This window comes from Chanodichthys erythropterus, chromosome 4, assembly GCF_024489055.1.
Source record: "Chanodichthys erythropterus isolate Z2021 chromosome 4, ASM2448905v1, whole genome shotgun sequence".
NCBI lineage: Eukaryota > Metazoa > Chordata > Actinopteri > Cypriniformes > Xenocyprididae > Chanodichthys > Chanodichthys erythropterus.
In genome coordinates this window covers 20,889,805-20,904,240 of record NC_090224.1, presented here as the reverse complement: position 1 = coordinate 20,904,240, position 14,436 = coordinate 20,889,805, and the positions used below count along the sequence as shown (strand labels likewise).

Below are 14,436 nucleotides of genomic sequence, written 5' to 3'. Positions count from 1 at the left end.
GTAAAAAACTTAAATTATATTTTCTTGTAAAACGTAGGCCTACTCCAGTAATGATAGTCTAATTAACAGCTTCGAAAAATCATATTTACAGCGTTAGCAACAGTCAGGATTAAAGCAGACTGTTAAACTCACTTGACACCTGATTTTCATCTGTGAAAAGTGCCATGAAACATTCAAATGGGATTCCAAACGTTTTTAGTAAACACAGACATCTGGAAAGCGTATAAACATGCGGCGGGAACATGCTCACGGCTGCAGTTTTATCAAAGGCTGTGGACGTTGACAGATGGCTTTGAGCGGGACGCGGGCGTGTGCGCGTGAGACGGCAGCGCGCAGATAAGACGAGAGCTCTAAATCACCGGTTATCTCACGCGGACCGCAGCTGCGTGCTAATGGTCATCACAGTGGGCTCGCAGCGAGCTGACAGCAAACCTTTAGATGCGTTAAAACACACTCTAGGGAGAAGAAACGGCCAGAGAAGCAGAGTCTAATAATTTCAGAAATCTATGAGCAGTCTATAGGCTTATGTAATAATGCAATTACTGGGAAATCAAAGGGTGGTTAGTTTGCATGAATTAAAGATCTGACTATAACCTGAATAAGGCCTTTCAAACAGCAATAGCATAATTTCAAATGTAGAATTTAATTAGTCAAAGATGCACATCGGCTATATATACTGTAGCCTATATAAACACCGATTAGGCATAACATTATGAGCACTGACAGGTGAAGTGAATAACACTGATTATCTCTTCATCACAGCACCTGTTAGTGGGTGGAATATATTAGGCAGCAAGTGAACATTTTGTCCTCAAAGTTGATGTGTTAGAAGCAGGAGAAATGGGCAAGCGTAAGGATTTGAATGAGTTTGACAAGAGCCAAATTGTGATGGCTAGACGACTGGGTCAGAGCATCTCCAAAACTGCAGCTCTTGTGGGGTGTTCCCGGTCTGCAGTGGTCAGTATCTATCAAAAGTGGTTCAAGGAAGGAACAGCGGTGAGCAAAAATGGTTCAGGAATGGTTTGAGGTTTGGACTTGGCCTCCAATTCCATCTCAATCCAATCAAGCATCTGTGGGATGTGCTGAACAAAAAGTCAGATCCATGGAAGCTCCACCTCGCAACTTACAGGACTTAAAGGATCTGCTGCCAACATCTTGGTGACATTCAGATACCACACACCTTCAGGGGTCTAGTGGAGTCCATGCTCGATGGGACAGGGCTGTTTTGGCAGCAAAAGGGGGACCAACATCTAATCTTATTTGACTGAGTCTGTCCATGTTCACTTTTACAGCTGCATGAACATTCTGCCCTATATCTGCTTTTGTGTTCATTGTACGAAAGAAAATCATATGGCTTAGGAATATAGAACTTAGTATATGACAGAATTGTCTTTTCCTTTAATATAACAAGTAATAAAATACTGTAAAGATCAAATGAAGAGCATCTGATTAGCTCTGATTCTCTTTTACTGCTGAAACAGCTCAGTCTTGTAATAAACGAAAGGTGCGACACGCACATAAAAACAGTCTGAACACTAGGGACCAAGTTAACAGAATAATTAACCAAACTACTGTCTCTTCAGAAAAAAGGTCACAGGGCAGCGCAAACACATTTAGTGGCTTTTGATCAAAGTGCCCTCCAGGTAATGCAGAAAAACATGAGATTTTATTGCTCATCCTTCCCTGTCTGTTTTTAATGACTGAATTATTCCAGGTTCAATAGTTCCAGCTCTGTGGACAGTTTGTAAAATCAAATAAAAACATGTTTGCATGGGATTTTTTTATACATAACATAAGGCTGCTGTGCCAGACACGCTTAAAAACTCTGTTTGTGCAAAGTCATAAACCAATGAAAAACAGGTGAACCTAATTAATTATGGATGAAGGATTATGGTCCAGAACAATAGGGTAACCTAGGTAAATAAGGCACTGGAAATGAAAAATTTATCAATATGGACAAAAATTCCATCCAAAATGCATAGAAGTTGCACAATTAGATCTCCCTTTCTCTCTCTCACACACACACACACACACACACACGTCTGAAAGATGAATGTCATGCAGGCGCATTAAACCTGAACTTTGATGAAAGAAACCATTGATCGCTGTGGTGTAAAAGCCTGCAGACCTACAGCTCTGAAGTAACACAGCAGCCAATCAGATTTCTCCACTTTAATTGATCAGTGGGTTTATATAAGACAAAACCCTAGAACAAAACATGTGAAAAACATCTCGCAGACAAAGTCTCATAATAATGGACATTATTTGTCTTCATTATACAAAAGAAAGTTAAACTCCAAGTTCATTTCAGAGTTGAAAGCAGCAAATAAACTCACAAATCATGTCAATAAACAAAGAAATGATGAAAGCTGGAAGAATGTTCTGTTGGGTTTGCCTTCAGCTCCGTTCTGACACCATTCATAAAGAACATTTTGTCATTTTAAAATCATCGGTTTGTAATCGCAGCAATGGTTACTAACACAACAGCAAACACCTTAAATCTACGGTGACATTTCCATGAAACCCATTTCTCAACATGATTCAGAAACACCTAATCAATTCCTAGGGGTTAACGTCTCGTTATCAAAGAAAAGATGCTCAACCTAACTGAACATTAAACCCAAAACGATTCAGTTCAATTCACATTATAACCTTTTAAATCCAGGCTGATCTCATTAGTATACATAGGTATTCATATGTAAAGTAGGTGTGCAATGTTTTTTTACCTTTGGACTTACATTACGTTACATTAAAGAGACCATATTATGCCCTTTTTCAGTCTTGATTGTGTTTTTTGGCTCTGCTAGAACATGCTTTCATACTTGCATTATTTTCCTCATATTCTCCATTGTTGCAGCTCCTCTCTTCCCAGTCTGTCAGTAACGCTCTGTTTAGTTCCTGTCTCTATGAAGCCCCTCCTCCTGAAAAGCACACTGTGCTCTGATTGGTCAGCTGGACCAGTGTGTTGTGATTGGTCAAGTGCTTCAAGCGTGTCCTGCTACCAGTTTCAACACACTACTAACTAACTCAACCAGGCCCCGCCCCTTTATTTTGCATATGCCTTGGGCGGGAATTATTTAAATGAGGAATATTGTGACGTGTTCATTCCCAGAAGAAAACTCAAGACGTTTCAGGGAGTTCAGAAACAGTGACACTGATATAGAGAATAACTCCTACTGGAGGGACTTTGCAGCTCTTTTTCATGCTCAAGCAGCAACATTACACACTAAAGAAAGATGAATATGTAAAAAAGCATAATAGGTCCTCTTTAATGATTTGATTTTTATCCGAAGCATTTTGCATTGCATTCGAGGTGCACATTATATTAGTTCATGCATTCCCTGGGGATCAAACCATGACCTGTGTGAATGTTTGAGCTACAGTAAATACAAAAGAAGCTGTCACAATGTTTTATGTACAACATTAGAGAATTATTTACTTATTTAAAAATTCCGTCGATGAAAGGCTGGTGGGAACAGCAGGAACCTTTGAATTCAGTATTCTGTGAACCAAAACAAATGAATTTTAAACGTGTCTTCTCTGAAGCTGTACATGCCATTACATTACTGTTGTAGTGCATGTGTGTGTGCAATTGTAAAAAATGTGCTAGAGCCACACTTTACATAACAATACTTATGAATCTCTAATGAGATCACGTTTATAAATCATAACATCTAATATTTGGCTACAAAACTAATGCTAACTTTTTTTTTTAATATATGGCTGTGCTCATTTGTAAAATTGGCAAATGATTCATGGATCAGTAACAATGAGTAATTTTGACAACAATGGGTAAATTGTCAAGTTCCAACTATTTAATAATTCTTTTTTTTTATTTTTTTATTAAAATTCTGCAAAGCTTTTTCCTTTCGTCTCACCCACCGCTTTGGATGCACAATAAATAAAGCACAAATAGTTTGTGTGAACACACACACACACACACACACACACACACACACACACACACACACACACACACACACACACACACACACACACACACACACACACACACACACACACACACACACACACACACACACACACACACACACACACACACACACACACACTTAAGACTGATAAAGAACTGAGTGATGACAGAAAAATGAGAAACGCAATGTGAAGAAAATAGTTGGGTGAATTTTCACGAAAATGTCCAGATCATATTTCACCACTAAATCAAAAGAAAGAAATAAGAAATTATATTTTGCAAAAAGGTCTGTTTTAGGAATATTACAGGTTTTGCATTTTGACATTATTTTAATAATAATTAAGCACATTTTCTCTGCAATTTGAATAACATACTGTCTGTGGCTTAGCATTTAATTAAAAAACAAAAATAAATAAAACGCAGTGTATCAATTTAAATAATATATTTTAATTATATCATTATTATATATAAATGTAACATAATTGTAAGTATAAATAAATGCATTTAAAATTCATGATAAATACATTTTAACTCCGATTTGCATTACTTTAGTGTCTCAGAAAGTTTTGAGTTTGTAATTCATTCTCATTTCATTTTGTAATTCATTCTCATTCTCATCTCAAAGCCAGTATAACAAATACTACCATAATGTGAAAATAAAAAAAATAATAAAAAAAATTCATAATTGTAAGTGTGAATAAATTAAATAAACACATTATAAATAAACATATACATTATAAATGACAAAACAAATCATGAAAAAATAAAAAAAGTTAGGTATTATTTCCTAAAGGTTTAATTTTCATAATGCAAAATAATAATTTCTTACTTTTTTTGTTGATTTTGTGGATATGTGACCTGAACATATTCCTGTCATCCTCTGTGAGATTCACTTCAGTTTGAGGACAGAGAAAGTGGCAAAGAAGGCAAGAGAATATTTAAAAAACATGAAAACAATTAAAAAAAATGTTTTAATCATTTGCTTCTGCTGATGTGAGAGCCGTTTCAAAGGCTCTTGATGTCCACAGCTGTCTAAGAGATCCTTATGCGATTTATACAAACCTCAGTCAGATTAGACTAAAAGGTACATCCATCTGGCGATCCTCCGCAAGGCAAGTTTATCCGTCCTTGTGTTCATGATTCATCTCTGTTGTTCTATAAGCTTAGCAGCTTGTCTGCCTCAGGGTAAGTGGGGTACTTCACCGTCTCGATCTTCTCCTTCACTTTATAGGACGGATAGAGGCCGGTGCGTCCCAGTTTGCGGTTGACCCCTTTTGAGTATCCATCCCAGTGGTTTCCAGCCACTCCGATGACGTCTCCGGGCTCCAGCGGGATGTCCTCAGCCGTGCGCGCCTGGTGCGGGTAGATGGCGATTTGGTTGTGCGCGTTCTGTCCACCGAAGTAGTAGATGTCATCCAAAGAGCGGAAGAAAGCAGAGGCGTCCGGGTGAAGGGTCTGCATGATCTCATAAGCCACACGACACACCTGACAGATCCAGAAGAACAAAGTCAGAAAAATGGTGGGAGGGAAAAACAAGAATGGTGAAATGGTGTTTATTAACCTTTGTTAATGTTAGTTAAAAAAATACAGCAGCTCATGTCAGCTCAGCTCCATTAAATTTTGTAAGGATTTTTGTAAGAGTTTTTGTACAACTTGGTCTATGTACCTGTGAGGAGAAGGTGCAAACCAGGAAGTCAGTCTGCGACAGGAAGTGGATGTCCAGGATGACGCCTCTAAGGGAATTCTCAGTGTATCGGTTGTGTAAACTCGCTGACCAAGAGATGGAGTTATCACTGATGAACTCATAGTCGGCGTACCTGAAAAATACATTTCAATATTAGATGAGGCCAATTTAAAGGGTATTGAAACACTAAACTATATTTTCTAAGATTTTAACAATTTGTGTTGCACAGACAATGTTAACATCTGTAATTTTAAATGTAGGAGAGAAATGGTACATATAGAGATTTTTTTTCCACTATTTTTGTTTTCCAGGTTTAAAATGAACATTTTAAAAATGGAAGATGAAAATAGCACAAAACACATTCAGAATATCGATGACTCATCAAATATATACTTTTTTTTTTAAATTGTATAATTATATATAAAAGGTAACAATTGTAATTATAAATTTTCATTTATATATGGTTACAAAATAAATTCCAAACAAATACATTATAAAAAAATAAATTATAAACTATACATACATTTTAGTTCTCAAACTGGAAGACGAAAATACATTTAGAATATCAGTGACTCATCAAATATATGTTTTTCATTATAAAATTAAAATGTATAAATTACAACTGTTACATTATATTTATATACTATTACAAATAAAAAAAAATAAATAAAAAAATCTAAATAAATGCATTATAAATAGAGATGCACCAATATATCAGCCAATAATCAGTATCGGCTGATAAAAGCTATTATTTTCACTATCTATATATGTTGAATAAATTTGTCATGAAGACAAGTGCTCATGTGCAACTGAGTCATATACAAACATTTAATTTTTTTATTTGAATGTAATTATTATATCTGAAAATAAATAGCAGTTGAATAGCTCTGTAGTTAATTTTAACCTCAAATATTACAGTGTACCAAATGAGAGGGTTCCCTGAGAGATTTTTTTTTTCCTTAAAAGGTGCCCTAAAACCAGTTTTTACAAGATGTAATATAAGTCTAAGGTGTCCCCTGAATGTGTCTGTGAAGTTTCAGCTCAAAATACCCTGTAGATGTTTTTTAATTAATTTTTTTAACTGCCTATTTTGGGGCATCATTAACTATGCACTGATTCAGGCTGCGGCCCCTTTAAATCGCGCGCTCCCTGCCCCTGAGCTCTCGACTATAATACAGTGCATTTACAAAGTTCACACAGCTAATATAACCCTCAAATGGATCTTTACAAGATGTTCGTCATGCATGCTGCATGTATGCGTCGGATCATGTGAGTATAGTATTTATTTGGATGTTTACATTTGATTCTGAATGAGTTTGATAGTGCTCTGTGGCTAAAGCTAACATTACACACTGTTGGACAGATTTATAAAGAACGAAGTTGAGTTTATGAATTATACAGACTGCAAGTGTTTACACCACATTTAACAGTACATTAACAACATGCTAACAAAACATTTAGAAAGACAATTCACAAATATCACTAAAAATATCATGTTATCATGGATCATGTCAGTTATTATTGCTCCATCTGCCATTTTTCACTGTTGTTCTTGCTTGCTTACCTAGTCTGATGATTCAGCTGTGCACAGATTCAGATGTTAATACTGGCTTGTCTAATGCTTGAACATGGGCTGGCATATGCAAATATTGGGGCGTACATATTAATGATCACGACTGTTATGTAACAGTCGGTGTTATGTTGAGAAGGAAGTTTTTTCGGAAGTCTTTTAAACGAATGAGATTTATATAAGAAGGAGGAAACAATGGAGTTTGAGACTCACTGTATGTCATTTCCATGAACTGAACTCTTGTTATTCAACTATTAACTAGGGCACCTTTAAGAAAAATCTAAATATTGGTATCAGTATTTGCATCGGCAGATATTATTCAAGATAATCGGCTATTGGTATCGGTACATCTCTAATTTTAAATAAATAAATTATAAACTATAAATGCATTTAAATTTGAAGTGAAATATAAAGTAAATTATAGCTCTCACAGGAAATGTATGTATTTGTGTAATGTGAGCTTATAAAACCATGTATAATATATTTCTTCATTTTGCTGTGTGCAATGGTGAACTGCAGCGTGCATTTGTAAAACACTTTGATGCTTTTATCTCAATGAGAGCAAAATAAGACTGGATCAGAAGCTGTTTTTGTCTCCCCTCTTTCTCTGCACTTTTGTAGCATTTGTCAAAACTGTTGAGAGAACTTAAATACAGGGTTTTGTGACCCTTTAAGGACTCATAACTCACTTGGTTTTTGCTTCCTGTAACAGCGAGGGGTCGTCGGTGGCTAAATACACTCGTTTTTTATCCACATGGCCCTGTTGAGCCATGTACTGGAACTGTTCCTCCACATGGACCATGTACTCCTCTATGGGGTGAAACGCGGCCTCCGTCCCAACTTTATCTGTTCGTCTGACATGAACACTGTAAGACAGAGACACGCTTGAGTTTATACCATTCAGACCGGATTTATCTGCTTATGTCTATAGAAGTAATCGAGATTGAGTTCCCAAGAACAAGATGAGATTTAGCCCAGTATTTTTAAGAAATCCTCAATGATGAAACACATGACTGGAAAAATAGTCTGCAGGTGCATCTGAAATGTTTTAACGAATCATCTTGTAATGAATGTCATTTCAGTTCTACAATCTGAGTATGAATTATCATATGCAGTAAAAGACAACAATACTCAAGTACTGGCTCTCCTGTATGATTTCCTATGAGTCTCTTCAGACCTTAGAACCGCACATGATTTATGAGCTTCTACATCTTTTGACCTCCTAACTGAACTCCTTTCCACAAATTGATCATAGAAATAAAAACTGTATGAATGAAAATGAATAACAGATTTCTCTTAGTCTTATTAAGTGCAAACAATAAGTGCAACCATAATCAAAGCACTCTCTCAATATTCAAGTGCAAATAGAGACCAATTTTTTTTCAAGCATGATACAGAGCTGAGAGATGGTTTCAAGTACACAACCCAGCCTGAGATAACTGTCATATTGTGAGATATTTGCATGCATCAGGGAGCTGCTTTCAACATGCGTGGTACTGAAATCGCGTTTGAATGCACATTCGTGTTTTACTTTCGCTTTTCACCTCAACATGAAATCTCGTCACATTTTTATCTCACGAAATCTCGTTACACCCCTAATAAAATGTATACCATGAATGCAATGTAAGTCACTTTGGATAAACGCATCTGCTAAATGCATGAGTCAAAACCTCTGATGAAGGAATGTTTAAAATGATTTATGTACATTTGTGTATGTATTTTTAGATTTGCAAAATGCATTTATGCTTTCATCAAACCCAAAAAATACATTTGAATTCACGTTAAGCATTTTATCAGTTCAAGCATTTCCTAGGAAACAAAATCAAGATCTAGGTGTTGCTAGCATCATACTCTACTATTTGAGCAACTTAAGCATGAAAACATGTAAATTAATGTCATTTTTAATTATCACATATCACACAATGCAAACGAAGCAACACTGCAAAAAATGATGTTTATCCTCAGTATTTTAGTCTTGTTTTCCAGTACATATATATATAAACATTTTTAAATCAAGATACATTTACTTGCGAAGCAAAATGACTTTAGATATTAAGTTTTGTTTTCTGAAAAATGTATCAAAATCAAGTGAGTTTTTTGCTTAAAACAAGAAAAAATATCTGCCAGTGGGTTCAGAAAAATCATCTTGTTTCCCTTTTGAATTAAGTTTATTTTTCTGACTTTATTTGCAGATATTTTTGCATGCTGATTCATTCCTAACATAGCCAGTGCATGTTACTTCATATGAGCATATCAATTCACTGGAAGTCAATGAGAATTCTTCTTTTTTTATTTGAAAGTCTGATCACTTATTAGTGAAAATAAGTACTAGCACAGCATCAACAAACACATGATTTGAAAAATCATTCATGTCTGAAGCACAAACGCTGCAGGACACACACTGAACTTCAATACTTCACTATGAGCACTAGTAGAACTGATGCATGACATATTTGTCAAAAAGTGCATTAAAATTAAAATGACAGACTGACAGGAACATTTTCAGAAACAGGAGCAGAAATCAAGTACTTTAAACAGTATTTGTATTTGCAGTATTTGCCTATCTCACTCTTTTCAGCTGATCTCTATGCTTCACTGTAGATTAACTTTATTATATTATTTGGGTTATTATATTTCACAGCGCTGTCATGAGAGAATGGTGCTTTCTATGGGGCCGCAATCATTCAGTTCTCAGTTATTCTCATTAATTTCATCATGATTGTGAGTCATGTTCATTCTCATTATCGTGTGTCATCTTTATCTCGCAGTGTTTTATCAGCGTAACACCCACCCAGGCGCGTCTGCCACGGGCACAGATAAAAACCAACACACACAGACAGATGGAAAGAAATGTGAGAAGACAAATAAACTGATTATCTGATAGACTGAGAGAAGATGAGAGAAATACAGACCCAATAATAGGGTGTTTAAAGCCCAGTTTGACACACGTTTCTTGGATCTCCTTCTCCAGCCAGGCCTGAGGACGGACCAGGTACTTGACGAACTGAGACACCCACCAGACGGACGGGTCGCCATGCAGACGCTGCAGTCGGGGCGCAAGGTCTTCTGGGATAGCGAGCGGAAGGTACGGAGGTCTGGGGTGAAGACTGTCGACGATGGGCAGCTCCACCACCTGAATGTCCCGGTCATGATCCTCACCTGTAGAGAAACACGTTATATCATCGTTTAAAAGTTTGCATGAAACGGAAGTTACGATAGTCTTTTCTTCCCTATTGTGATGTATATCCAAGTGAAACAGCATCTGAAACAAGAACAAATGTAGGGCGGGGCTTGATTTTGTCCATGGAGAACTGATTGTATGGTTGTGGTTTGCTATTGGTGGATCTCATGTGAGTGACAGGTTGCCCCGCCCTCATGCCAGTAAACATGTCTTCAGAGAAGAGATGCTGCAAGAAGGAGGCGAAGATATTTTGATTTAAGATTATGAGGCACATGAACTAAAAAAAAATTATGTGCATGGATAAATCATTCACAATAATACTGCAATATTCCATAAAAGTACAAGAAATGGCAATTTTGCTTTAATGGATTATATGCACAATCACTTCTGCATTTAGCCTCAGTAGCAGTGCATTGAAATTGTATGTAATATGAATCTGTAAACTGTACTATCACAGAGCTCTATATATAAAGCTGGATATATATTATACTCAACTTTATCCTCATGCATACAGTACACTCGCATAAAGCGATATATATATATTATATCAAATCTCGACAGCTTGATTATTTATATAGTCGCAAAATGTAACTATCTTATCGCCCAGCTCTAATCTGCTAAATGTGACTATTAGGCATTTACAAATTAAGATATTATACAAGTTAACATCATTATTTTCTGTAAAGCTGCTTTGAAACAATGTGTATTGTGAAAAGCACTTTACAAAAATTAAGCACAAAATTAAAGGAGATCTTTTTACAAGATGTAAAATAAGTCTCAGGTGTCCTTAGAGTGTGTCTGTGAAGTCTGAGCTCAAAATACCCCACGGATCATTTTTATAACATGTTAAAATTGCCACTTTTGGGGGGTAAGCAAAAACGAACTGTTTTTGTGTGTGTCCCTTTAAATGCAAATGAGCTGCTGCTTTCAAAAAGAGGGCGGAGCTTCAAAAGCTTATGCTCCGCCATACCGGCAACAACAAAACAGGACAATCTCGCACACTGAAAATGTCAGTAGCAGTGTTCAGCCTTATATGTTTCAGAATAAACCTTTGTGAAAATCCAGCGTTGAAAAGACCCTTGTTTTTGATTGGTGCAAATGTATAAGACTTCACCGATTTTTTTCTGGACATTTTCTTCGAAAAGGAAATTTAACCATGATGTCTCAGTGACTCAGATGGCGATGGAGACTCTTATGTTCACTGGTACCTCCTAAAACACAACACTCGTAATGCATCTTTGCCGCAGACATTGTACGACTCCAGCTGCTACAGCGAGGATACAGAAATGGCGGATCTGTGCTTCTCACTCAGGGCTGCGTCTATGCTAATAGTCAAGTCAAGTCAAATTTATTTATATAGTGCTTTTACAATTGGTAATTGTTTCAAAGCAGCTTTACATATTAGAAGCACAGAAAAAAGGGAAGTGGTTAAAAATAAGCTGTACAAACAAGCGTGGTAATAACATATACAAGATGGTGCTACATTAAGCCAATGTCGGCTGACTCCCAGGGGTGGAAAAAACCCCTAGGAGAAAAACCCAGCGTGCTAGCACTGGGAAAAAAGTCCTTGGAGGGAAAAAACCCCTTGGAAGATATATATAATATATGTAAATGGATATGGAGATCAAAATCTGAATTATACATTTTTATTATAGGGCAGTCACAGGCTGTGGGCGGGGCTTCTGCCTACAATGACGTCATCATAGGGGGGAATCTGAATCATCGCATGTGAAGAGACTGCTTTTGATTTATGGGAATTATAAAAAAAAATAAGGAGTGGATTTTTACCATTATAGGCTGGCTGTTCTCACACATTGCAGACACAAATTTGTGTTCAAGTGAATTTTGCATAATTGGTCCCCTTTAAATCTTGAGGAAGTGTTACACGACAGAACACTGAAGGTATTTCAAGCTTCAGGAACTCATTATTAAAAAACGTTACACTGACTATAGTTGTTAATATATGTAATATACTACATTATAATATAATGTAATTATTTGTGATTGTCAGTTATTGGAAATATGACAAAAAATAGTTTGCTACTACCACAGTTTGCTACCAGAAGCTCGCGCTGCACTGAGATTTTACAGGAAATACGTCGTAGGCAGTTGGAGAGAATAGAGTCCATTCAATTATGCAACACTTTGGCTTCATTCCAAACCTTCTCTACTGTCAGTGAGCTTCAGGCATCCGAACCCATACACAAACACAGACACTGGCAGACGATTTTATACAAAGCTACTTGCATTGCATTGGAGATGTACATTTTCTCAGTTCATACACTCCCTGGGACTGGAAGCAATGACCAGGGCCGTCCTTAGGGCGTGCAACTGGTGCGACCACACCAGTTCCCCTGCTTTACATTGTGTCCAGTGTTGCCAAGTCTGCGTTTTTCCCGCGGAATTGGGCTACTTTAACACTGTTGCTGCAGGATGTTTTTCATGTCTGTGGGTGCGACCCTGGAATGCAAATTTTACCAAGGGAACCCTGCCAAAAAACATGGATTTTATCCCCTGGAACACGATTTTTTATCAGGGAACCCCCCCGAAACGCGATTGGGCTAGTTTTGAGTAGCAATTGGGCGGGTTTTGTTGTGAAAACCTGGCAACCCTGACCGTGTCCTAACCAGATGGCGACACACAATGATTCTATTTTAGAAATTTTCTGCGACGTTGCAGCAGGAACAACAACACAAAGTATGATAATGATAATCTCAGGTACTGTTTATATGCTTTATTTAATGTTAAAAGCATTGTGAGTTTGAATATCATTTTGTATCCTTTATAGCTGTACTGAAAGCAACAATGGACAATTAACCTCAGATCTTCGAAATAAAGGAAAGGAAGCAAGAACATTCAAACTGACAACTCATTGTGAACAGTTCAGTAATGTATTTTAATGATGTTAAAATGGTGTAATATTCATGAATTTGATTATGTACTTCGTTGTGAGTGCCGGGAGGTTGCAAAGAGAGCCCGCCCTATACGTTCTTCTGATTGGCTGTGATTTTGGATTGACTTTATCTTGTTAGTCACATCCTGTCTGGTGTGGACAGACAAATTGTTTGTCGCTCTAACTCACACTGGGCCTTGGCATTGCTAGATGTTTTACTTAAAAATGAATAAACTTTATAAAATGATGGTATGTTCCTCGAATAAATTTAACATCTGACCTGAGAACTTTTGGAAAACAGCACACAAATCACCACTTTTATGCAACCTTTATGGTCATTTTCTGGAACTCTACTTTCATTTTACACAAAATAGCAGGAATAATACAAATTTAGATGAGTAAATGATGACATCATGTTCACTTTGCTAGCTGTGTGAAACAATAGATACTGGGTGAAACGGTTCATATTTAATTGGATGGAACATTTTTTCTATCAAACCATTGTTGAATAAAACACCAAGCTAATCACAAAGCATTCCAGGATTGCAGATGCATGCAACGCTGCCAAAATGGCCAAAACAAAGCATCTAGCTCCCTACTGCATTGCCAATGATGCTTTCAAGGTAGGAAGCTCAATAGAATTTGGAAGAGAGCTGCGGCATTAGCATCAAGTAGCTGAACCTGGCACTGCTCACTCAACCCATTTATCACCATTTCAAGATGCATGCAAATGCTTGATACAAAACAACAAACCATATTTTAAAGCACAACCAATTCACAATGCATCTAGCTGAGGTAGAAACAAAAAAAAGTCCAATTTGCATGAGAAAACTCATGTTTTTAAACAAGAACGCAGCAGCCACACCTGAAGACAATCGCTCACTCCTAACAGCATCTGTCTGTGTGCACCTGTGTGCTCAAAACAACACCAACGCTGCTGCTAAATGATGAAAAATAGAGCTGCGAACATGCTTTTGCGCTGAATTCGTCTGCCATGTGATACAGTTCATTAGCCCGTAACTGTAGGCTGTTTTTGCTAGACAAATGTAGTAACTCGGAGCATTTTATTGGCATTTTAAAACAGTTCAAATGAGAATTTTCTGTTTTATATTGTAGCATAACCTCAGCTGGAGTTCAGTGCATGTCAGTGGATTTTCATCAGCTAACCGTAAAG

The 14,436-nt window shown here is 36.9% G+C and overlaps 1 protein-coding gene across 1 annotated transcript in view; it reads right to left on the bottom strand.

Moving 5' to 3' along the window:
• Positions 1-5,089: 5,089 nt before the first annotated feature.
• The window catches only part of fut8b (fucosyltransferase 8b (alpha (1,6) fucosyltransferase)), a 39,789-nt gene continuing 30,442 nt past the window's right edge, over positions 5,090-14,436 (bottom strand). Inside the window, exons 6-9 of the mRNA XM_067382887.1 lie at positions 10,101-10,347; positions 7,878-8,054; positions 5,601-5,751; positions 5,090-5,419 (exon numbers count right to left, since the gene is read on the bottom strand). Of these exons, the coding sequence (XP_067238988.1) occupies positions 5,090-5,419; positions 5,601-5,751; positions 7,878-8,054; positions 10,101-10,347 (905 nt within the window). The remainder of the gene's footprint in view (positions 5,420-5,600; positions 5,752-7,877; positions 8,055-10,100; positions 10,348-14,436) is intronic.